The following is a 25,776-nucleotide window of genomic DNA, read 5'->3' as shown; positions in this document are numbered from 1 at the left end:
GGGACAAATAAAACAACAGGAAGGACCTCTAGCAATTTCAAATGGACGCCGCTTCGGAGCGCCAAATTATAACAATTACAACAACTAGTTGTAACTATTGAACTAAGAATAGAAATGAAAAATATATCTTTTTAAATAAAACTCAAAAAAGAAAAGGGGTTAGAGAGTTAGTTTAGACAACATGGTTTAGAAAACATTTATTGTTGTCTCACCACAAACAGTTACAAAATATAGATGGCACAAATAATACTATATTAATAGTTACGAAAGTAAATACAAAATAACAAAGAGAAACACTTACTATGTCTAATCCGTTTACAAGCGGGAATTACTACAAAACTTACAAATGTTACTGGGCTATAAACTGTGACAGAAATAATTTATTACAAATAAAGAAATATCTTTAAATGATAAAGGCAATTATTAATAAAAATCTTTATTTTTACTTTTCCTTTAAAATTTAAACGCAAAATTTACCTGGATTGCACTGGGGTTTTACACAAAAATGCTGGGGTGGAAACTAGACTTCACTGGACAATTTCTGGGAGAACTGGGCTTAAACTCTCTGCCACATGAACAAAAACTGCATTTATCACATTGCGAATTATTGAAGTTGGAAGTTGTGGCACTGGAATACAAACTTTAGAAAACTCGCCTCAGAAGACTGGAACAGGTACAACTGAACACAATGGCAACATATGGTTATCTTCAAAATGTCACTTAGACTGCAACCACACATTACACTGCTACTATTAGCTGCCACAAAACACTATATTTCCATAACAAGGAAAGAATAAAAAAATTATTTACGAATCTGAAGAAAATTCGGACTAAACGCTGAAGCCTATTGCTTACAACTTGCTTATAAACAAAACACCAAACCAAAATATTTATTTAAAACGCAGTATCGAGCGGTTAAACGATCAAAGAATGCCGAGAAAATACACATCTGTCAAATAATAAACAAACTCTAAAATGGTTTATTTTCGACCTCGGTGACGGTAAGATGAATTGAAAGAATTCGGTATTTTTAACTTGTCTTCTCTTATGGTGCCTATCCGTTACGGATGTTGGACACTAACATGGCAATTCTGACTTTGTTGACTGCTGTCCTGAAAAGTCCGGTAGTGGTTAAGTTAAACCATTTTCGCAGGTTATGCAGCCAGGATATTCTTCTTCGTCCTGGACTCTTTTCCCATGCATTTTACCTTGAAGTATGATCCCAAGTAGGTTGTATCGTTGTTCGTTAAGCATTATATGGCCCAGGTATTCTAGTTTGCGACGTTTTATGGTTATGACTAGTTCGCGCTCTTTACCCATTCTATGTAGTACTTTTTCGTTGGTAACTCTATCCAAGAAATCATCAACATGCGTCAATAGCACCACATCTTAAATGCTTCGAGTCTCTTCAGTGATGCTTCAGTTAAGGTCCATGACTCCACGCCATATAAAAGAACGGAGAATACGTAGCATTTTAGTAAACGAACTTTTATTTCCAATTTTATATCGTGGCTGTTAAAGATTTTTTTCATTTTGACGAAAGCTGATCTTGCCTTCTCGATCCTTATCTTAATTTCCGTCTATTGGCCCCACTGTTCATTTAAGTTTTAACTTGTACGAATAGTAAATAATATACACTAAAAATATTTTTCGTTGCTTTAGCAAATACAAGGGGATATCAATATATATCAAGGAATTTACATGCTACATTCTACATTTAATGCTACATTCTACTCTGAGAAAAAAAATGTAGTTGCTGAAAAATTATTATATGTAACCTAATTTTCCAAATTATTTTAAACAAGGAGATATTTCTAAAACCTAAAAATCACAAAAAAAATCATAAATTATACATTTTAGAACTACACTGCTGACAACAAAGAGCGCGATGTTCATCACAAAATGAACTTCGGCAGTGCTCGAAATGATGGGTTGTCATTCGACGTTTTTTGAATAGACCAAATTGACACACGGCACGTTTTGACACAATAGGGCATATTCGTTCTAGCTGCGGCTCCAGACTTAAGATATTTTCAATACGCAACTTTACCGAGTTGTTCAAAGTTGGCCAATTTACACGATGTTAAAGCCAAGGTATAGTCAGATGTTCAGACAAAATGGCCACAAAATTTTTTCTGGTGATAGTGTTTTTCTGTTGTCGTTGTTGTTTATGATTATAAATTATCCGAGAGTTTATGCAAGCTATATTTAACATGTAATAGAACAGGTAAAGAGGCCATCTTCTTGTTTTTCTATAGATGTTCATGTTTCCGCACGTTTGGTCAAATGTGTCTATTCCGTACTTAGTTTCATTATAAAATATAATGATATCTGGCTGTCCTGTTAGATCACATTCTACTGGACCATACCATTGAGGATTGTCGACAAAAAAAGCACAGTTTCATTTTGCCGTAGAGTACTAACTATAGTTAAATGGTAAGAATGTTTTAAGAGGTCTCTTTATAACGGTACTGACCAATTATCCATGGTTATGTTACGGTTACTTCCGTACACACCCTCAGTTATTTGTTTTTTACATAATATTCTCCTGGATGCTATCCATTGGTGTTAGTTCCCTTTCCTAAATACAGTTCTGCGTCAAACATATATTTGGTACTTACGTCACACAGCATCTATTTTCAGTCCATACTTGGCTGGCGTGTTTAAATATACATCCAGAAAGGACATCTTCCCCTAAAATCTGGTAGCTGCTTATCGAATATTCAGTATGATCGGAGCTTATAAGACCTTTTGTAGTTCTGTATTCTTCTTAGGGTGCCTGTCCGTTCCGAACGTTGGCGATCATTCCGGATATGATGACTTTGTTGGTTGCTATACGAAATAGCTGTGTTGAGGTCTTTCTATACCATGCTCTCAGGTTAGCAAGCCAGGATATTCTTCTTCGTCCTGGGGCCCCTTTTTCTTTAATTTTACCTTGCAAAATGCATTGAAGTAGCTCGTATCTGCCTTGATTTCTCATTATACGTACCAAGTACTTCAGCTTACGGTCTTCACGATGTTGACCAAATCCGCAGGTACTTCTTCATTGGTGACTTTGTCTGTCCATGGTATCTTATATATATACACCGGTATTTTAGGCGGACCACTTCAGGATCTTTATGTATGACCACAGCTTAAAAGCCTGAAGTTTTGATAGGGTTTCCGCCTTCAATGTCCACGTTTCTACAGCTACCGTACAGAAGCACTGAGTACAGATAACATTTAAGGAGCCTTATTTTTGTTTCTTCACTCTAGGGTAAGGTCATGGCTCTTGAACACAGAACTTATAGTCAAGAATGCACTTTTTGCCTTTCCGATGCGACATTTAATCTCTTGGTTATTGTCCCACGACTCAATGATTATAGTTCCCAAGTAGTTGTATTGTGAGACACGTTCAATTCTCATCTGGTTCACATACAGATTTGCTCCAGTTATGTTTTCCTTGCTGAAGATCATTGGTTTGGTTTTGCTGGTGTTTATATCCAGTCCATATTTTCTACTTGTTTCCGTTATTTTGTTCATTAAGTTTTGCAGCTCTTCTATGGTATTGGAAAACACTATTGTATCATCTGCATACCGCCGGTTATTGAGGTTGACTCCATTTATTAAGATGCCTTCATCAATATCTTTTAGAGCCTCTTCAAAAATGTGCTCCGAGTACAGATTTAATATCAGTGGTGAAATTATGCCCCCCTGTCTCACTCCCCTTAAGATTTTGACCTGCTCTGTATATTCTCCATCTACTCGGACTACCGCTGATTGATTCCAATACAGGTTAGCTATTATTTTTAAGTCTTTTTCGTCAATCCCCGTCCTCTTCAGCACTTTCATCATTTGTTCATGCCTGACTCTATCGAAAGCCTTCTTATCGTCAATCAGGCATGCAAAAACATTACAGCTGACATCTCTACATTTCTGAAACAATACTTGCACGCTAAATAAAGCTTCCCTCGTACCAACGGCGTTCACAAATACAAACTAATTGGGAGAAATTTGTTTCTCGTATTTCCAGTAAATTCTTTTGTGAATGACTTTTAAAAATAGCTTCAGCAGATGGCTTATTAGGCTTATTTTCCTATAATCTTCACAAACTTTTGCTCCTAGTTTTTTTGGGCAATGGTACAAACTCCGATTTGAGCCACTCTACTGGTATTTTTCCTGCCTTGTATATTTCATTAAATATTTTAGTTATTATTTTTATTTGTTTTGTATCTAATAGCTTCAACAGTTCTGCAGGAATTTCATCAAGTCCCGGTGCCTTTCCATCTTTCATTTGTCTGACGGCTGCCGTTATTTCTTCTGGTAGGACTTCGGGACCTGAAGTTTCTTCAATGATGGGCTCGTCTATTGTTCTTAGGTCATGGAAAAGCTTCTCCAAGTATTCTTCCCATACTTTCTTTTTATTTTCTTTGGTTATGGCAAGATTTTATTATGGCTATTTCCTTTATCTTTCGATGAAAATTGAAGTTATCATATCGACTCTGATACTCCTCTATTTCTTGGCAGAAATTTTGTCATCAAGCATTTGTCTTGTCGCTAAATAATTGTCTTTTAGGCAGCAGTAAACATAAGTAGTCGTCGGAGCGCATGCAATTCGTCGATGTTTAGTGTCGCGTTTTTCGACTTTTTATTTTTGTGTTTTAACAGAAATTTCAACATTTCTATATCCTATAAAATTTTCTAGAGAATTTGGACTCATAAAACAATGAAAAGCATCTAAAGGAGTTTGTGCTTCCTTGGTGTTATATTAGTGGGGCCTTGCATAAAATTTAGGAAGTTACGTTTTGGAGGTTTAGTAGCAGCCTTTAGTTGAGAGTACCATTGTGTCCATTTTTACCTTTTAGACTTGACGGCAACCGAGTTTGTTTCTCTGGAGCTGCAATCCTTCTTTATTTCGTGGAGTTTGCTGAGCAGGACATTTCTTCTCCTGGTTTATTTTAGAGCCCTTACTTTCTTTTCTTGAAAACACTGAATTAAACTGTTTTTCCAACTTATTACTCTTCTTTGAATTTCTTTTTATTTTCTTACTACTATATGGCAAGTCATGGTCGAATTCTGAGTCATTTTCGTTTAATGGTACTAACTCTGATTCATATAGACCGAATGCTTTTAAAACGACATCTTTTGTTTCAGATCCACTTTCTGATTTATCATAATTGTTATCCGTTTTATCTGGCGACAAATCTTCGAAACACAATTGCAACTCAGATCCAGCTGCGTGAGAGGTCTGTGCTTGTATAAAAAAATAAAAAAAAAACTGATAATACAGCTCTTCCTGCAATTATAACGTTAATACTTACGTTCGTAACATTTACGAAGCTGTGCTCTCTTGCAGGACCCTCACTTAACATATCGGCGTAACTGTACTTGTAAAACGTTCGATATACACTATTGTAAGAATAGATGAGCGAGCAAGAGAAACTGATATATCCCATCCACAATATCCCATAACAATGACATTGACGTCGTAAAAATTACGATGGTTAGTATTCTAGGGTTAAGTAAGCGTTTTAAATCTTCTTTTGCAGTTGGCATGTTGTGGACATCTTTTAGACCAGGGCAGGTCTGTGTAAAAATGACTAAGTTTGGTTGTGGGAGGTGGCATTGAATTTTTTGCAGAAATAAATTGGTGATAACTTTAGTAATAATAACTGATTCATCCGTTCTCTCAAATAGATCGGCAACATTAATAAAAAACTTAAAATATTTAAAAATAACTAAAAATATCGATATTTTTTACTTTTCTTACTTATAACTTAAAACGATTCATTTTGAAGCAAAGTCGTAATAAAATTAAATAGCAGCAATAAAATTTTCTATACGATACGGCTGGTTAAAAATATTTTAATTTATTACCCTTGCTGCAAATTTGCACTAAATACAAAAAAAGGGGGAAAGCAAAGGAGTTTTTTATCCAATGTTTTTAAACCACTTAGATTGCACTTAGGACCTTCAAAATTCGTCTAACAAATTTTTATTATACAATTAAACGACCTACCAAATTTAATTTAAATCCATTTAATAGATTTTGCATAATAATTTTGCAGTCTAAATTTTTTTATATCTTACATATGTAATGATTTTGCCGATTCACTCCCATACAAATTTTCAACGTCGAACGGTTCCAAAAATTGACAAATTTCTGTATGGTCTAATTTTTTATTGTATTTTAACCAGTCATATAACATAGAAAATTTAATTGTTGCTATTTTATTTTATTACGAATTTGCTCCAAAATTAATTGTTTTTAAAGTTATAAGCAAGGAGAGTAAAAAAAATCTAAATGTTAGGTAATTTTTAAATATTAATTTTTTTTTATTAATGTTCCCGACCTATTTGAGGGAAAGGATAAATTACTGAACGTATCTCCTATTTATTCAGACCAGTCAGGTTGCCAGTTTTTAAATTTTAGGCTTTTATGTTAGCTTAAAGGTTATCACAAAATGGGACGTAAGGGACTGGAAAATCACGGACACTTAAACACTCCCATGGTGCCTTACAGAGGGACTTCGACCAGTCAATTCGAAGTCCCCTCTGTGTAAATTCTATCGTCGATGGATTTGTGGTTTTTCTTATACAAGGAATTAAAATAAATAACTTTTAAAGAGTCGAAACTATCCAGCCACAGAATCTTAAAATCGTAGAGCAGAGCAGAGCCCCGAATTGGACTACCAGGGTGCGGAGACTCTATTTGGGAGCCGAGACCAGACTGAGGCCGAGAGCAACTCATTGTCTCGTTGTTCATTTTTTGTGGGATGGATTCTTTGTTGGTGTTTTGGTGTCCTGCTATAGGTTTTCACCTCTTCACGACGTGGTTTGTTTTTGTTCGCTTGATATTTTTCTTTCGCTGGCTTTTTGAGTTCTATTGGTGGTTGGCTTTGTGGACTTGTCGGCGGAGGAGCGTCCTGGACAATCAGAGGCGAACGGGGTGTTAGTTAACGGTCCTTTTCACAATTTATTGTGCTAAAAATAATTATGAATATGTGAAGTTATATGTATACAATTTGGTAAATAATAAATGTATTAAATCGCGATTCGCATGAGGGCAGCTGTGGCTGTATCCTCTGCTATAGACAGGTATCATTGTGCAATGGGATCGAGAAACCACAGAAAACCGATCCCTCCCTGTCTAGGCAAGCTCGAAGTGAGGATTTACTGGTTAATGATAGTAATGGTAACATTTACTGGTTAATGACGATAGTAAAGGGGAGCTGTCTTCAGGATGTCAATGTATTTATCAAAGAGCTCGTTGCTGGCAAGAGCCAGCAATGTTGTGGGTAGGAAGGGGATTTTGGGTTTGGGTTTTCTTCTGAATACATTGCCGATGGATGAGCAGGTAGTTTTCAGTATGTTTTGGGCTCTGAAGTTTTGGCCTCGGATGGTTTTGATTGTGTAACTCCTGCTCAGAGAGGAGAGCCTCTCATTGATGGGCTGGATATTCGACAGGAGATGTATAAGGGCGGAGGGGTAGTCCCATCGTTTGTTGTTCATTCTACGCAGAATTCCCCTTTCCAGTGCCAGCAGTTTTTGTGTGAGATGGCCACATAGACGTTGGTTCTATACTCGATGACCGGCCTAATAAATGTTTTGTATGTCTGCATGAGTATACGTGGGTATGTTCTTTCGAATTTACCACCAAGAGCATTGAGTAGATCAGGCCGAGAGCAGAAAATGTCGCACATTTAAGTACATTAATATTTATATGGCATTTTCAGTTCTTTCGACCAATAGTTAAACTGAAAGAAGTTTTTAAGGCTGACCGATGCGCATCAGGGTGCGTATTCCTCCACAACTTATGCACCAGGATGACAAGGTACATGCTAGAAGCATTTACCTCTACATGCTTATATGATGAAGGTCTAACATGACCTCTAAGGCTGTACTGGTGCACGATGCCTTGCTCCTTTATTGCTATAAAATATTATAAATATAAACTAAAAAAATATATCCAAATCAGAAAATTGAAATTACTTAAAATGTATAACACATTTTACTACTTTAAATATAGACATTGCACCTATTGGCCCAATCTTATCTACAGCCATTTCCAATATATAAAGTAAGTCGTCATTTTTCATGATCTTGAAAGTTATTTAAAATCCTAATAGCTCATAGAATTCACATTATTTTTCGATTTAAATTCCCTCGCTTCGGCGTGGTGGTTGATGCCTCTTCATTTTAAATTTGACGAGAAACCCACCAAGCAAGAATAATATGAAATGATGTCACTTTACATGAAATATACTTTTGTAATACGTCTCGCTCTGCCTTCCACTATTTTCTTGACGTATGCTCGTTATGTTATTTGCATCTTATTATACGATAAATTATGTTTAAAAATTAAACTATACTGTAATCCACATCATTGTAACGTAAATCAAAGGGTCGTTCAGTAATAAAAGTCTCGAATTAGAGGATTAATTTAATTATAACCTTCAATTTTGCTAATTAGCAGTTCCCGAAAAAAATATTAAAATGCGCACATTTTTACATTTATTTACTGTTTCCTTGCCAATTACATAAGAAGAGAACTCTTCTACAAACAATATTATCTAAATCGAGAAAGTCAGTGGCGGCTGGTGTGGTAAAATTTTGGGTAGGCCAAGCCAGCAAATTATATATAGCTATGTGTAATCAGTGGCGGATCCAGAGGGAGAGTTCACAGGGTCATGGAGTCATGACCTCCCCCCCTTAAAAATATTTGAAAACCCACTTATCTTATTGGTGGTAAGACTAAAAGTGACCTTGCGTCAGAGAAAAGTAATCACCCTCAATATCCATGACCTCCCCAAAAAAATTTCTGTAGCCGCCAGTGTGTGTAATACATATTTTTTTTTGTGTAAGAGTAGGAATCTTCTAAAGACCGTACCAGATGAATCTTACCTGGCGTGTGTTGGATTCAGAGTAATCGGAGTACATCTGAATGCAGTTCCCCCTGTGGGGCTTTCCTCCGGATGCATTAGTGTTACAATGCCTACCAACTAAACTTCAGTTCTTCTAGATAATGGTGATTCCAATAGTGAAACAACAATGTCTAAACACACAATATCAACATTACTATTACTGCAACCTGGAAGCGTCAGAAAAACTCAGCTATGTATCAGCTATAAAACGATCTCACTATTCCAAGAAAAATTTTAAAAATCAACCTCGATCGGCCAAACAACTAGTGCAACTAGTAATAACAGTGAAAATTTAACTAATGCTCGGCGACAGTGTTGCCATATATAAGTTGCATACAATCAGGCGATATAGAAATCATGCAAATGTGATTTTTTTTTTCGAATTTTACGAATTTTTTAAAATTATTTGGGCAACCGTGCACCGTTTGCAATTGTGTTGTTTGTTTAAAAATATGTTACAATTATATATTATGTTACATATTTTCTTATCATAATTTAAAAGAAAATTTATATTACAATTCGATAATTACGTTACAAGTGACAACGATGGTCGGCGTATGCTCGATCATCTGGTGCCTAAACAGCAAGCATAAACACGACAATATAAATCGTTGTCCGGTGCTTAACTTAAAACGCTTTTTGTAGGGGGATCGTATGTGAGCTGGATCGGCTAGTTCCGATCGGATCTATTAATGATATTTAAAATGCCTAAATACGATTCGATGCTTTCTGTGGAAATATAATAACATAGTTGTTTTAACGGGCGCTAAGCCCGTGATTTAGTGTGATTTAGTACATTTAAAATTTATTTACATGCATTAACATAATTTTTGGATAAATGTTTTTCAATTTTAAAGCTCTTAAAATTATTGGGTAGGCCCGGTCTATCCTGCCTACCCCCAAAAGCCGCCACTGGAGAAAGTACAAATCCAAAGATTTCTGTTGACGAAACCAATTTTCAGATTTTTCCTTTATTCTGTGCCTTCTACACGATTTTATTAAAAATTCCAAAAATGCCTATTTTGGCAGTCTTAACCCTGTACTAAAGAGGTGGGGTTGGTTTTTAACTATTTTAGAGATTTATTTACTAGTTTTATATATTAAGTTTAAAAACAAATTTGGTTTAATGAGATTGGTGTAGCATATATTGAAAAAAAGAGTCTTCCAGTTTTAAAAAATGTGATTTTCAGAAAAACGCGTTTAAAATATATTTACTGTAACTTTATAGAATAAAATACTCATATTTATTTTTTTTACCGCTAATCAGCGATCTGGGTGCCTCCACCGTCCAGAAAAGCTGTACATGGTTAGTCAAAGCTTTTTTATAACCTTGCCCTCTTTTGATTTCTCGCTGCCCCTTCTATTGGCTTGAGCCATACGAGCTTCATCAATATTTTCCTAACAACTATTTGCTATTTCTCGATACAATGATGAACTTTATAACACAATAGCCAAATCTACTTTATTACGAAGAGTATGAAAGTAGAGTAATGACGTAAAGAACTGACTAAATAAATGATTATGATTATTGCCAGAAATGAGGTTTTTTATTAAATGTAAAGATATAACAAAGTTAAATGCCGAAACAAGCATTGAATGACTAGACTCTCAAATAAAGAAAAAGACATTTTTCTGTTATTTATTTTAATTATGATTTAATTTTATACATGTTGCTGGTTGCAGTTTTGTTTTTACCCATTTTGTAACAGTAAAATGATGAGACCTTAAATTATCTATGTCCGTCTGTCCGTCTGTCCGTGAACACATCTCCTCACGAAGTTTGTTACAAATGACTCAAAATTTGTAACATCGAATATCAATCGACGTGATTCAAAGTTACTCGAAGAGTTCTAGGAAAACCTAGGACTTTTAAAGTCCAGCTGCTTGTTTATTTCTACATTTGTTTTAAAAATTTGATCAGTTGTTTATCTCTAATATGAAAAACAATTTTTACAATTAAAGTCTCATATAGTGAAATACACATAGCTTCAAAAATACACCAACCCTCGTATTTAAGATATGTACATTTTTATATATCCGTATCCTTATCACATATAATAGGATTTTTTTTTATAAAATAAACTTCCTTGGTTTTTTATTTTATTTAAATACCCATTAAATTGATCTGGTTTTGCCAAGTGGTAAAGTTTGAAAAATATATTCTTTTAAAGTTTGTGGAAATGTGATTTATAATGAATTGGAATTTAATTTCTAAGTTGGATTGTGCAAGAATTACTGCTTTGAAAAAAGCTAAAGATTGGTCATTCATGGAGGTAAGGAATAGGCTTATGGAGACAAATTCAATACAAAATAGATCTCGCTCTGGTAGACTCTGAGTTACTAATAAGCAACAGAATAGATATATTATAATGCCATTCGGAGACATTCTTCTGTCTATACCAGCCCTCTTAAGAGACTTCAGGTATGCTACAGGAGTCAAAGTATTGCTGGCTACAATAAGAAAAACAATTTAAGAGTGCAGTTTGAGGAGTCATCGGACAATAAGAGTTCCTCAGCTACAATCTAGATATGTTTTTCACCACCTCCAGTGGGATTAAGAACATATACACTTTCCCTAACAGTTTTGGCACTGTATGCTTATTTCAACAACAACACGACAGCTTCCATTTGCATAAAAAACTAAAAGAATTAACAGGCAAAAGCAGAACTTATGAGCAAAATATATTACAAGACTCTGGTGGTAAAATTTTAAGTGATAAAAAAGAGCGCTGTACCGAATGGGAAAATTACATAATAGAATTATTTAACGATGACCAAAGAATCTACCAAGAAATAACATATAACCGAGATACAGGTCCACCGATTCTAATCTCAGAAGTTCAAAAGGCTATCGACCAAACGAAACGAAGGAAGGCTTCTGGTCCTGACGAAATACCTGCAGAATTGTTAGAACTATTACATAATGAGAGTGTTGCGATTATCACATTCTTCTTTAATAAGATATACAGCAGCGGCAAATTACCAGATAACTGGTTAGAATCAATATTTATAACTATTCCCAAGAAAAAGAATGCCAGACAGTGTAGCGACAATCGACTTATCAGTTTAATGAGTCACACGCTCAAAATTTTTATGAAAATATTGCATTTTCGCATATATAAACTTTGTGAGGGGATAACTGGTGATGAGCAGTTTGGTTTCCGAAACCGTATGGGTACTCGAGAAGCTCTTTTTTGCATGCGAATACTCTTACAAAAGAGCATTGAGTTTAGGAAAAATATTTACGTATGTTTTATAGATTTCGAAAAAGTCTTTGATAGAGTACCACATACCACATACATTATTATTTCAATGCTTAGACTCAGTTGGTCTGGACACGTATGACATTAGATTGCTTAAAAATCTTTACTACAATTAGACCGCTTGTGTTAAGATGGACTAAGAGGTTTCAGCTAAAGTTTCTATTAAGTGGGGTGTCAGACAGGGATGTATTATGTCACCGATGTTGTTTAATGCCTACACTGAACCAGTTTTTAAAATAGCGTTAAATAATTGCCGCGAAGGTGTTAAGATCGGTGGTGAAATTATTAACAACATCAGATACGCCAATGACACCGCAATAATGGCAGAGAGTCTAGAAAATCTGCAAACCCTGTTGAATGCTGTAAACAACGAATGCACTGAAAAGGGCTTAACAATCAACGCAAAAAAAACAAAATGGATGGTGGTCTGAAAAATTAATATCGAAGACTCAGTACTAAGATTAGATAACAAAATCCTGGAAAGGGTGGAACACTTTAGATATCTGGGTAGCTGGATTGACCGCAGGGTTTAAAGTGACGAGGAAATTTCGACCAGAATAGAACTCGCACGGAAAAACTTTATTAACTGGCGTTCTGTATTATGCAATAGAAGTCTATCGTTGACCACACGTCTAAGAGTATTGAAGTGCTACGTCTGGTCCACTTTGTTCTATGGATGTGAAACTTGGACAACAAAAATAAAAAATCTTAACACATTAGAAGCGTTTGAGTTATGGTGTTACCGTCGCATGCTCAGAATCCCGTGGACAGCACACATATCTAACGAACACGTGCTAGAGACCGTGCACAAAGAGCAAGCATTGATCAACATCATTAAAATGAGAAAGGTCCAATACTTCGGTCATATAATGAGAGGACCTAAATATCGCTTACTCCGGTTAATCATTCAGGACAAAATCGAAGGAAAACGTTCGCTTGGAAGAAAACAACTGTCCTGGCTGCGTAACATTAGACAATGGACAGGTCGAACGGTCGAGGAACTGTTTCATCTAGCTGCCGACCGAGAATCATTTCATCAGCTTGTCAATATGACGATAGCCAACGCTTGAATACAAGCACGGCACACAAAGAAGAAGATAATTATTTCAGACAAGACCAGAATCTGTTTAAATAGTGATAGGCGACGAAGCATATTTAGTGACAGTCAACCAGAGCTGTACTACTAGCAAATGCCAGTCTCATATTTCCTTTCGCTGGTGGTGTTTTGTTTTGATCAGATATTATGACAAGTGAACGCACGAATTGGTGGTTATTGACGGAACTCTAACAGGACAAAAGTAAAGCACACGGATTTTAAAACCTCATGTGATATTATGGCGAAGAGGTGTGAGTGAAAATTTTGTATTTATAGATAATAACGTCCGCCCACATAGGACTCAAGTGGTTAATGACTATCTTAAGGCAGAAATTATTCGCCGTTTGAAGTGGCCTGCGATATCTCCAGATATGAATTATATTGAACATGCATGAGATGTGCTCTTCAGAGCTATTTATGCCCGAAGGAATTCTCCTTGAACACATCATGAACTTACAATTGCCTGTAGAGAAGACTGAAATAATTTGCCACAGAAAATGATTGATCGACTTGTCAGCAGTAGTATAGCTCGGATCCAGGTTTGCATTGCATTGCGTGATACATAACTTTTGAAACTATGTGTATATATTTTTAAATACTCACACAGTGTTATATTAAATTATTTATGACATACATCTGAATTACTTTTAAAAATAAAATAAGTTCAAATGAAATACAATGTGTTTGCTCCAATAATAACAGAAATTAAAGTCCCTTGCTATATTTCATGTAACATATATACAATCTGTATATACTTAACTATATATATACCTCATTACTTCTTTCTCAGGGAGACCTAGTTCAAATGAAACCACTTCCATCAATGGGGAGCGGTAACGAGTTGAGAGCGAAATCCGTCGAACTGCTCGTCTTACTCCATGGATTACGTCACGAAAATCTCAATCCTCTCATCGGATGCCTTGCTGAACCTCCGAGAGCCGCTCTTGTCACAGAATATTGTGCCAGGGGGTCTTTGCAAGATGTTCTTCAACAGGATGACATTAAACTCGATTGGTCTTTTCGGTTGAGCCTGCTTACTGACCTTGTAAGGGTAAGTGGACTGGATTAATATACGAATTTTACATATTTTTAATGAACTGGCTATTTATTTACATTTTTAGTTTGATGAAAAAACATCAAAAGATATTAAATGTACACAAACATCACTTAATACTAGTTATTTAGATACCAAGGGTATTTAGTAGATGTTTACCTATTTAATACATTTAAAAACAAGTTTAAGGCTAGAGACATATATTCCAAGCACTATCTATAAGTAGAAATAATTAAAACACTGATGTAGAACACCGGGGGATTTTATTTCTCCTCCTGAAATGTTGCTCACTGCCTGTTGGGGCAGTACCTTCTATCTGGTTCGAGTGATAATAAATAATTAAAATGTGTTACCTTACGTAGGCGATCACAATTCTCGGATTACACTTAAAAACACTTTAAATTGAAAAACTTTATTTTACACTATGATACAAACATTCTGTGGTGAAAAAATGAGCTAATTATTTTTTTATAACAAATATGACAACGACAATGACTGATGTTTTTTCAAATAAAGTTGAGAAGGGAAATGTGTGTGTACGTGATAATCTCGCAATTCTGCGCAAAGCATATAAGCGACATCTATCGTGCATTCTCGAGTACAACTCGACTTAAAACCAAAAGTAGTTGTTTGTTCTGAAAAAAGGGTGCTCGTCATTTGGACCATAATTTTAGGTTGCGCTACGCAACAACTGAGTTAATGAAAGGAGACAAAAAATTTAATATAACTCAGACAAGAGCAAACAAGATGTTTAAATTAATATCTAAAATAAAAACCTACTAAATCAGATATAAATAATGAATGGCATAATTTAATAACAAATATAGAAAAAACAGCTTTTGAGACCATGGACCAGAAAGAGGAAATAATAAGCAGGAAAAGATAACGACAATGAAATGAAAAAGTATAAATGTAGTCATTGAAAATAAAAAGGCATATTGTATTTGCAAAATAAAAGAAAGACAAACAAAAACGTCTACAGGGAAACTTGAAAAGAATTAAAATGCGTTTGTAATTCGCCCCGAAAATATTAAATTTTATTTATATTTTTACACTCGCTGTAACTAAACTTTCATTTCAAACCAATTTTTGATTGCATTTTCAATATATTGTATTTTTCAATTATTTAGAATAATGAAAAAATTTAAATTGATTATACTGATTTTTAATAAAAGTATAAACTATGTTTTTTTGCGAAGGAAAACAGTATTGGGAAAAGAACTAAATGCTGAGTTAGTACAGTATGTCTTAGAAATGGATGCAGTGTTTTATGGTTTGACTAAAAAGAACATATGTATTATGGCATACTTATTAGCTGTAGGGAATAGAATAAAACAATATTTTAAAAACGAAGCAGCAGGACGCAGTTGGATTGACTCGTTGTTGATTAGGCATTAAATAGTTTTGTCATTACGTAGGCCAACTGAAACTGCGTTTGCTAGAACTCAGGTTTAACAAGGAAAATGTTAACAAATTTTTCAACTTATTGGAGCTTGAATATTCAAAACATAAATTTTTTGAACCGCAAAAAATATTTGACATAAACGAGATGGGTCTATCAGTGGTACAAAGAAAAATTCAGAGAGTTCAGAGAGCATTAACATCGGTAGAGCGCGGGTCACTGGTAACACTAATTGTTTCTATGAGTGCTGGAGGTCAATAATATATTCCGCCGATGGTATTTTTTCCTAGAAAAAAATAGAAACGACCAATTGATGCATGGAGCTCCAGCTGGATCAATTTATGAAGTTCATCCTAGCGGTTGGGTTTAACAAAACAGTTTTACTCAATGGTTTCAGCATATTCTCAAATTTGTTAAACCAAATAAAGAGTCGCCAGTTCTTTTTATATTGGATGGGCATTACAGCCACACACGCAATTTAAACATTATAAGGTTGGCTAGAAAACATCATGTAGTTATCATTTCGTTGATGCTTCATACGAGTTATAAGATCCGTCTCCTAGATAAAACATTCATGGGCGCTTTTAAAATCTAATATAGTAAAGAAATGCGTGCATAGATTAGGGAAAATCAACGATCTTTAACTCGTTTTTTAAATATCAAACAGCTTAAATTGCTGTTAAAGGCTTCAAGGTTACTGTATTGATAGCAGACATGGTATCATCAAAATCGACAACAGATATGAAGTCGCAACCGGGATGCAACAAAAACATTGATTCTCCTAGCTTTTAAAAAAATATGTATCAAAAACTGGTAAGTTTGTTTCTCCATTTACATATCACCTTTACCAGCTATTAAAAAGAAAACAGCCAGATTAGGGAAAAAGCCTGCGAAATCAAAAATTATAACTTTGTCGCCGTACAAACAAGAGTTATCGACATCGAGCAAAAAGACAAAAGAGGGAATCTAATCGTTATGAAAAGGGGACCAAAATTCATAAAAGTAGCCTCTTAATATGGAGGACATGTCCGGGAATGCAAAGGCGCCAATTTTAAAGTAGTTATAAAATATTTTTCAGAATGAGTGTTAGGCGAGAAAGTTTTAATTAAATAATAACAATAATAGTCTAAAATGTGACACAATTGTTAAAAAACTTCAATATAAATAAACTTTCATGCGGCAATTGGAACAAACAATAATATAACCCAACTAAATTTGATATCTTAAACAGGGAAAGTGACTCTCTTTCCCTGTTTAATGTGGCCTCTCAAAATAGCATTTCCCGTCTAACAATATTTTTGCCCCCACTACCTTTACATTGCCTCTTCTGTCTTTTTGCTCGATGGTTGTCGATCTTATTGGAAAAAGCAGCTGCAAAAGCTGCCGAAAAATAAAAAGCAAAAAGGAAGGTCTTTGCTGCATCTGAATTAGAAAAAAAGTCAGAAAAAACCAGAAAAAACCTGAAAGCGATTTAGAAGAAAATGAAAATTTTGTACCAAATGACGAAGACGATAATTAAGAAGAAATAGGTAACATTCCAAAAAAAAATGACATATAGTGTATGTTGGTAATGCGTATTTTGCAAATGCATATGCAAATTAACACTATGTAATAGCGACTAAATTCCTATACTTTTTTTTGATTGATTGATTTGAATTTTATTTTTATTATGGATCCAGCAAGTTTTTATGTAAAAAAGGAAATAAATACATATACTTTTACCAGATATTGAAAGTGGCAATTGAAATTAAGTAAAAATTAAGTGGCATAGTTTGTGATTTTGGGGTTTATTGTAGAGCACATAAGCAACCAGACGACTTATCAGATATGAGTGCTAGCAGTAATGTAGTTAGTAAGTAATTCGAAAAAAAAATGGGACAGTGCTGCTGCAACCAATTAAGAGATGGTTGGATGGATGAATTTGGGTGGCTGCAGCAGTTCTGTCACAGTCTGGCGAGACTGGAACGATAGTATATAAGACGAATAAACACCGGGGTGTGTGAAGGCAATATACACCTGGGAATGCACACCCCAACACACGCACACATAGTAATAGTTTAGAAGTAGTAAAAAAATAAAACCCAAAAAAACATATACACGGAGTGTGTGAGAGCATTATACACTTTGAAATGCACACTCCATAGTTAAGTTAGATTACTAGTAGCATTTAAAGACAAAAAAAAACAAAAAAATCACTTACTGTCTAAACAAAACCATGTCTTCTTCAGAACAACGAATGTCATCTGCTGTTTTCGTATAAAACCATAAAAACCCCAAATAAAAAGTATAAAAGGCCCGTCAGGAAAATGTCCCTTTGAGCACGCAGATATCCAGAAGCTCTATTTGGACCCAATTTTTGAAGTACGAAAGATGTACTACCATAAGGGAGCAGCCAAAAATTCTCGAGGATTATGCCTTTAACATAAAAAAACGCAATGACGAAGATTATAAAGAGTCGTCGGTAAAGTCAATGTGGAATACTACAGCAAAAGTGGTACAAGAAAAAAGAAAACTTAGTTCAAAAGCATTATTTACCGAAGAACTATTAAAAATCATCCAAATCTACTACGAGGAAACCCCCGATGGAGCACATAAACAGTTTTTTTAGCTTTTGCTCATTTGAACTTGCCTGGAAAGGCAATGGGGCCGTAAACTGCAAGATTCTTTTTTCCAGAAGACATTTGATGTTATGGTAGAATTTACGGGCCGAATTGAATACAACATAAATTTTTCCAAAACAAATCAAGGCGGTTCGAAAAGTTTGGGAAGCAACAAATGGCTGGTAAGAAACTCATCAAACAAAAATTTATGCCCAGTTAGATTATTTTTGAAATTAATGGAAAAAAGAGGACCAAAGATTTTATCAGACATACTCTTTCTTAACGTTCACCCTAACTGGAAAGATGGCTTTTTGTACAAAAACTGTCCACTTGAAATCAATACCATATCTAAGTAGATAAAAATGTCAGATGAAAAAATTGGAATAGACACAAAAAACATAAAATAACAAACTATTCTCATCGATCTTCAGCTGTGTCAGCCTTGTTTAAGCAAGGTATTTGTGGACAGCAGTTAATTAAATTAACGGATGACTAAAATTCAGGCTTTCTAAAACCATATCTGCAGCTGGATTCCAGTTACCACCAGAAGTTGATCGAAAATATCAACAATAAATGAAGACCTTCAAATTTCCAAATGCTACAGGTCAATAATATACAAAATCATGCTTTGGTAGAAAAGAATGGGCAAACTACTACAGCTTATAATAATTGTACATTTAATATTTTTAACAAATAAATAAAGATTATGTTTACCGGCAAAATTTTCTTCTGGTTTTATTCAAGTTTCTTACCTTTTGGCAATTTTCGCTTATGAAATTTTGACAAAATCACTCGAGTGACGTCTCGTGATTTAACTGTCAAAATTTACTTTGCTAAAATTGCTAGGCAACAAACTTTCATATCAGTTGAAAATATTGCCCGCAAAATTTTCTCTCTTATTATATTATATACGATAATTTATTCATTTTAATTTTAATTTTTTTATATGTTTTTTTATATTAGGTATTGGCAAACTCTTTGTATTAAAACACTTGAAATTGTGTGTTTATAAGACGTTAAATGGGATAGAAATGCAAAAATTATATACCTTAACCTTTAGCATTAAAAAAGATGTAACAGCAGTTTGAAAGCAGCTTGTTAGACTCTTCAGCGATGCAGAAAAATCGTTTCGTTGACAATTTTGTCATTATTACGTAATAAATTTAGCTTTAGGAAAAATATTTTTGTGTAAAAGATTGTCAAGTAAGCAGCTACATTTATACTCTGTATTTATTAATTTTTTTTTATTAAAATGTAAGTTTTTTAGAGAAGAAAGAAAGTAGTTTTTTAATAAATTAAAATATGGATTTTTAAAACTTTATTAGATTATTTTAATAGAAATTATAAGAAGTATTGAGAAGTCGAAACAATAAAACTATATGATTTTATGTAGTAAACATAAATATAATATATTTTATTCCAATTAACCGACTATAATTAAGTCAACAAAACACAAAAATACGAAGATGTCTAATGAATAGTTTTTGTAAAGTTTTGCAATAAACAAGACTGCATTGGATCCACCCTTCTTCTTCTACTTCCTCTTCTTATATAATGTCTTAGGTCAATTCTTGTCCGATCGTAAGGCTCTAGTCATATTGGTGATATTGAATATCAGCTATCTGGCCATTTTTTCTCGCCATTCTGTAGTTAACAGAAATGTCTTATTTTAATATTTGGTATTGTCTTTTAATGCTTTTCCAGTAATTGATTTCAAGACTTTTATTTTTGACGTTTTAAGTTTTTTTTGTTTTTACTGTATGTGACCGCGTTTCTATCGCTTGTATCATTATTGGTCTTACACCTAATTGATAAAGGGATACACATTCACGTTTTCTTCGTTGTGTGCCGTGCTTATTTTGTAACGTTAGCTATGGTCTTATTAACAAGCTGATAAAGTGATTCTCGATCGCAAGCTAGATGAACCAATTCCTCGATCGGTCGACGTGTCTTTTATCTAAAGGAACTCATCAAGGACAGTTGTTCTCTTTCGACCCAGCGTTTTGCTTCGATTTTAACCCTGAATGATCAACCAGAGTAAGCGATATTTAAGTCCTCTCATTAAATGACCGATGTATTAAACCTTCCTCATTTTGATTATGTTGATCAATTCTCGCTCTTTGTGCATGGTCTCTAGCCCATGTTTGTTAGATATGTGTGCTGTCCACGGGATTCTGAGTATGCGACGGCGACGGTAGCACCACAACTCGAAAGCTTTTAATTGTTTAGATTTTTAATTTTTGTTGGTCTGGTCAGGTTTCACACTCGTAGAACAAAACGGACCAGACGAAGCACTGTAATACTCTTTGACGTATGGCCAATAACACACTTCTACTACACAATACAGAACGCCAGATAATAAAGCTTTTTTGTGCAAGGTCTATTCTGATCAAATTTTCCTCGTCACTTTCATCTGCGTATCTGATGTTATTAATAATTTCACCACCAATTTTAACACCTTCGCGACCATTATTTAAAGCTACATCAAAAGGGGTTCAGTGTAGGCATTAAACAACATCGGCAACATAACACATCCCTGTCTGACACCACGCTTAATAAAAACTTTAGCTAAAACCTCTTGATCCACCTTAATACAAGCGGTCTCACTGTAATAAAGATTTTTGTGCAATCTAATGTCATACCTGTCCAGACCAACCAAGTCCAAGCATTGAAATAGTAGTGTGTGGTACTCTATCAAAGGCTTATTTAAAATTTATAAAACACGTTAATATTTTTTTTAAACTTATTGTTTTTTGTAGTAATATTGGCATATAAAAGAGCCTCCCGAGTACCCATATCGTTTAGGAAACCAAACTGTTCATCACCAAATTATCCTCTTATAAAGTTTATAAAAGCGACAATGCAATATTTTCATGAAAATTTTGGGCGTGTGAATTCTTAAACTGATAAGTCGATAGTTGCTATACTGTCTGGCATTCCTTTTCTTGGGGATAGTTTTAAATATTGATTCTAACCATTTATCTATTTGTCAGTTGTCTAACCATCATCTAATAGTTGTAACAATTCTGTAGGTATTTTGTCAGGACCAAAAGCTTTGCTTCCTTTCGCTTGGTTAATGACCTTCTGAACTTCTAAAATTAGAATCAGTGGGCCAGTATCTCGCTTAGATTTTAATTGTTGGTAGATTCTTTGGTCATCTTTAAATAATTATATTATGCAGTTTTCCCATTCGGTACAGCGCTCTTTGATATCATTTAAAATTCTACCACTAGAGTCTTTTGGCTGTAAATTCTGCCTTTGCCTTTTAACAATGGGAGCTGTCTTATTGTTGCTTCAGTTTCTCAATTTCTAAACATAATTTTATACCTGCATATAAAGAAAAAAAAAAGAAAACCAACGATAATTTTGTGTTATAATATTTTACATATTTAATTTATTTTTGTTTCAGGGGATGAAATATCTTCATTCAACTCCTATTAAGGTACACGGCTTTCTTACTTCAAGAAACTGTGTTATAGATGCCCGATGGGTCCTTAAAGTAACTGACTACGGACTGCCAGCCTTTTATGAAGCACAGGGTATACAACTTACTGCAAAAACTGCTCGAGGTAACTTTTTTGTTTTATTAAATTTTTTTTTATTATTCTTTTTTGCCACTTTACTTATCATGTAAAAAATTTTCATTTTTTTCCTCTGTAAAGAAAGAAATTATAACCAAAATTAAAGGAAAAATAATTTACGGTTGATCTGTGGTCGGAAAGTGGAAGTGGGTGAGTCTTTAAGGGTAAAAAACGGTTCATCTTGATTTACAGCAAAACTACAAGTCCTATAGAAAAAATTTACATAGCAAAGTTATAGATTAAAAAGATCTACTTGCAATTTACTACAATTTTTACTATTATTTATTATATTTTTTTATTAGAATAAGTATTTTGTTATTTTTCGAGCAGTTTTTATTTAAACCTGCTTAGAATAAGTATATGATGACTAGAAACGAATTAATCGAAAGTAGTGAAAGTAGTATGTGAAAATTCCGATATTTTGTGGCGCTTCCCCCAAAACTGACGCCATTATGTGGCGCCAGTTCCGTAACAAAGCAATCTTGTGGTGCTAGTTCCGTGATGCTTGCTTTACTATTTTACTGTAAAGAAAAAAGTATTACCAGTCAGTATTTATAGTAGTTTCGCTTCAAAAAGGAAAAGAAATAAATAAAGACGCTCTTCCATTTAATTTCTAATATCATTGTTTTCTTTGCGGTGGTTTTTTGTTAACCTGTTTAAAATTAAAATACAAAAGATATTATATTACAGCGTATTCAAAAACAAAACCCATTAAATGATTTCGATAAAAAAGCACGTTTGAGAAATATGTCTGATTTATTGCAGTAAAAGCAAACTATAATACTGCTTGTATGTCTACTATTTATAATAGTCCAGTCGTCAAAGATTTGACCTCTTAAAAATCACACGAACACGTATACGAATCACGAATACGAAAATATACGAATGTTGGTCACAAAATACTTACAGCAACTCTTCAAGGTACTCTACTTCTACTTGAGTTTTACTACTTTAAGCTTTCGATTAGATGTTGTAGGTATTCTATGCTTGTTACAATGATCACAGTGTCATTCGTATCATAAGTAGCTAACTAATTTTCCGTTAACGGCAACTCCCACTTTTATGTTATTGGGTGAATTTTTTTCTTCAGAATATAAGTTAAACAAAAGTGGCGGTAAAGCGCATCCCTGTCTAATTTGTACTATTAGTATGTTAAAACATCCAATTTTATACCTAAAATAATAAATAACAAGAAAAAACTATTTTAAGCTTCAATGAGACTCTTTTTAGTCTAAATCAAATATGTAACCCAAGAGACACGAAGCAAGCACAAACGATAATCAAAACTGCCACCACCTGTTTTACTTTTGAAATTACAGGTTATATCTACTCCATAATATAAATGTGATGGGTTATTTTGTTAAATATCCAAAACAACTACCAAATATTAAACTTCGACACACTTATTCCGTATAATTTTGTTCTGTTTCACAAAACGGATTCGACATTTTGACGAAACTTCAGTCATTACGCTAAGAAGTTCGCTTAAAGCAGGATCTAAATTAATTGTTTCCTTCTGGAAAATGGTTTTGTTACATGAATTGACGGAAAAGGAGGAGTAGGTACGGGAATAAAGTTTTCATAATAAGCACCATTATATCTTAAACAGAACGAAAAACGGACTTCAAAATAGAACGTAGCATTTTGCAATTGAAAATGCATATTTGAATCCATTATATTTTCTATTTACCATTCTTTTTATTTAGAGTTTTAAAGCATTATTTTTATTAACACAAGTATAAAGATAATATGTTGATTAAAATCACAACTTAAAATCCTACGAATCACATAATACATTATTAACTATTTCATGCATGGTCAAATGTAAGCCTTTCTTAGGTGTATCAATTGATGTCTGTTTGAATTCTTTTTTATCTACTTATGACCAGCAATTCGTCTGATCTAATTGGTCTATCTAGTTTAAGATCTGAGTATGCTTTTCTTGTGTGCTTTTGGTCGCCATTCAACAATTGGCTTTGTCCATAGGCTCTTCCCTCGTTTTATAGATCATAGCAAAATCAGCAATTTAATAAAAAACAGAATTGAAAATGAACACAATAAAATAGTAGCAGAAAAACAAGCCAAATTTAAAGCGGGAAGATCAACAGTTGACCAATCGTTAACAATGACACAAATATTACAAAAAAATAGCATATAATCAAGATATCCAAGTATTCTATGTTGACTTAAAACAGCGTACTAGATCGTCCCTTTAAGTAATTCTACGTTAAGTAAAAAAAGGTTTCAAAACTCCATTAAATCAGCAAAAACATACCCTGGAGCTTATGCAGCCACATACCATAATCCGGTTGTTGTAACATTCGTCTTCGATTCAAAAAACTAGCTGCACGTTGCAATAGGTCTCAAATACAACGTTCATTTTTAAAAAATTCATGTGTAGGGGATCAGCTGTTCAAAGAATTAACGAGGTAATAAATATAAATATTAACAATCCAAAAGAAGATTCCAACAGAAAATGAGAAACATTTAAAAACATAATGCTGAATCTAACGAAAGAGATCATAAAGGGAAAAAAATGGTAAAAACAAAATTATGGATGAATGATAAGTTACTGCAATTGATGGAAAAGAGAAGATTTTACACGGAAGTAGACATCAAAAAGTATAAAGACATATATAGTGTAATTAGAAAGAAAATAAGAGAAGCCAAAGAAAAATGGTACTTAAACAAGAGTGATGAAATAGAAACACTATTGGCAAGTCATTATAACTTCAATCTTCATACGAAGGTAAAAGAACTGGCGGTCGACCAAAAAACAAACCACAGTAGTATCCTATTAGATAAAACTGGCAAAAAATTGGTTCAATCTCTGATGGACATCAACAATCAAGAAAAATCAATCAAATTTACTATGGAAAAGAAAACAGTTTACTTCCCTTTTTGGATCTGCTAATCACAAAACAAGAAAAATGATATACAACCAAAGGCTATAGAAAAGAAACCACATCAACAGATATTTCAATTACCACTCCAGCCACAACGTAAACGTCGAAAAAGAAACTATAAAATAATTTTGTGAACAATTTTATGAGTCCAAAGCACCTGCTCTAATAAAAATGCATTTTAGAAAGAAAAAAAAAAAACCTACTACCAAAGGTTTTGATAAATAATCGCTACTTATTGTCACTTCTAAATAAATAATTCCACAAGATTGATTGATTGAAAAGAGAAAACAAAATACCACAAGTAATCTAGAAACTATCATGAGAAGAGACTGAAAGATGACAACAATGTAAAATCCTTACTAGAAAAATTGAAAAAAATTAAAACAAGTGAAACATAACAACAACATTCAAAGCAACCCACACACAAACCCAAGAACACACAAGAAATATCGAAAACCTGCATCTTTAAAATACCCTATGAATGCAACAATTTTTATGTGGGAAAAACGGCAAGACCACTAAGTATCAGGATAAACGAGCATAAAATATATATCAAGAACAAAGACTTCGACAGATCCCAGATATGCATCAATGCTTAATCATGAAAGAAACAGACATGAAAAAGGTGTATATATGTGTATATATATATATATATATATATATATATTTTCAGGGATTCTATAGTATTCACTGCCTTCCCTCGCTTAACCGTATCCATCTCTCTCTGTTGTCTCATTCTCCATCGTTTGGGCCTCTCTTACTCATGGCGTCGTCTACTTCGTTCCTCCAGGATTTTCGGGGTCCTCCTCTTTTCCTCCTTCCTATGGGTCTCCATTCGGTTATTCTCTTTATCCATCTACTATCGCTAGTTCTTCTTACATGTCCATACCACTTTAGTCTTTTTTGTTCTATATATGTTAGTATGTCTGTTTCTATTGATGTTCTTTACTTTATTTCGTCATAACTTCTCA

The 25,776-nt window shown here is 33.9% G+C and overlaps 1 protein-coding gene across 1 annotated transcript in view; it reads left to right on the top strand.

The window, feature by feature from the left end:
- Positions 1-25,776, top strand: part of LOC140433947 (retinal guanylyl cyclase 2) — a 518,935-nt gene that overhangs the window by 290,194 nt on the left and 202,965 nt on the right. Inside the window, exons 10-11 of the mRNA XM_072521918.1 lie at positions 14,053-14,313; positions 21,728-21,887. Coding sequence (XP_072378019.1) covers positions 14,053-14,313; positions 21,728-21,887 — 421 coding nt within the window. The remainder of the gene's footprint in view (positions 1-14,052; positions 14,314-21,727; positions 21,888-25,776) is intronic.

Source organism: Diabrotica undecimpunctata, chromosome 2 (assembly GCF_040954645.1).
Source record: "Diabrotica undecimpunctata isolate CICGRU chromosome 2, icDiaUnde3, whole genome shotgun sequence".
Classification (NCBI taxonomy): domain Eukaryota; kingdom Metazoa; phylum Arthropoda; class Insecta; order Coleoptera; family Chrysomelidae; genus Diabrotica; species Diabrotica undecimpunctata.
The sequence above is the reverse complement of the archived record's forward strand: the minus strand, read 5'-3'. Positions and strand labels throughout refer to the sequence as shown.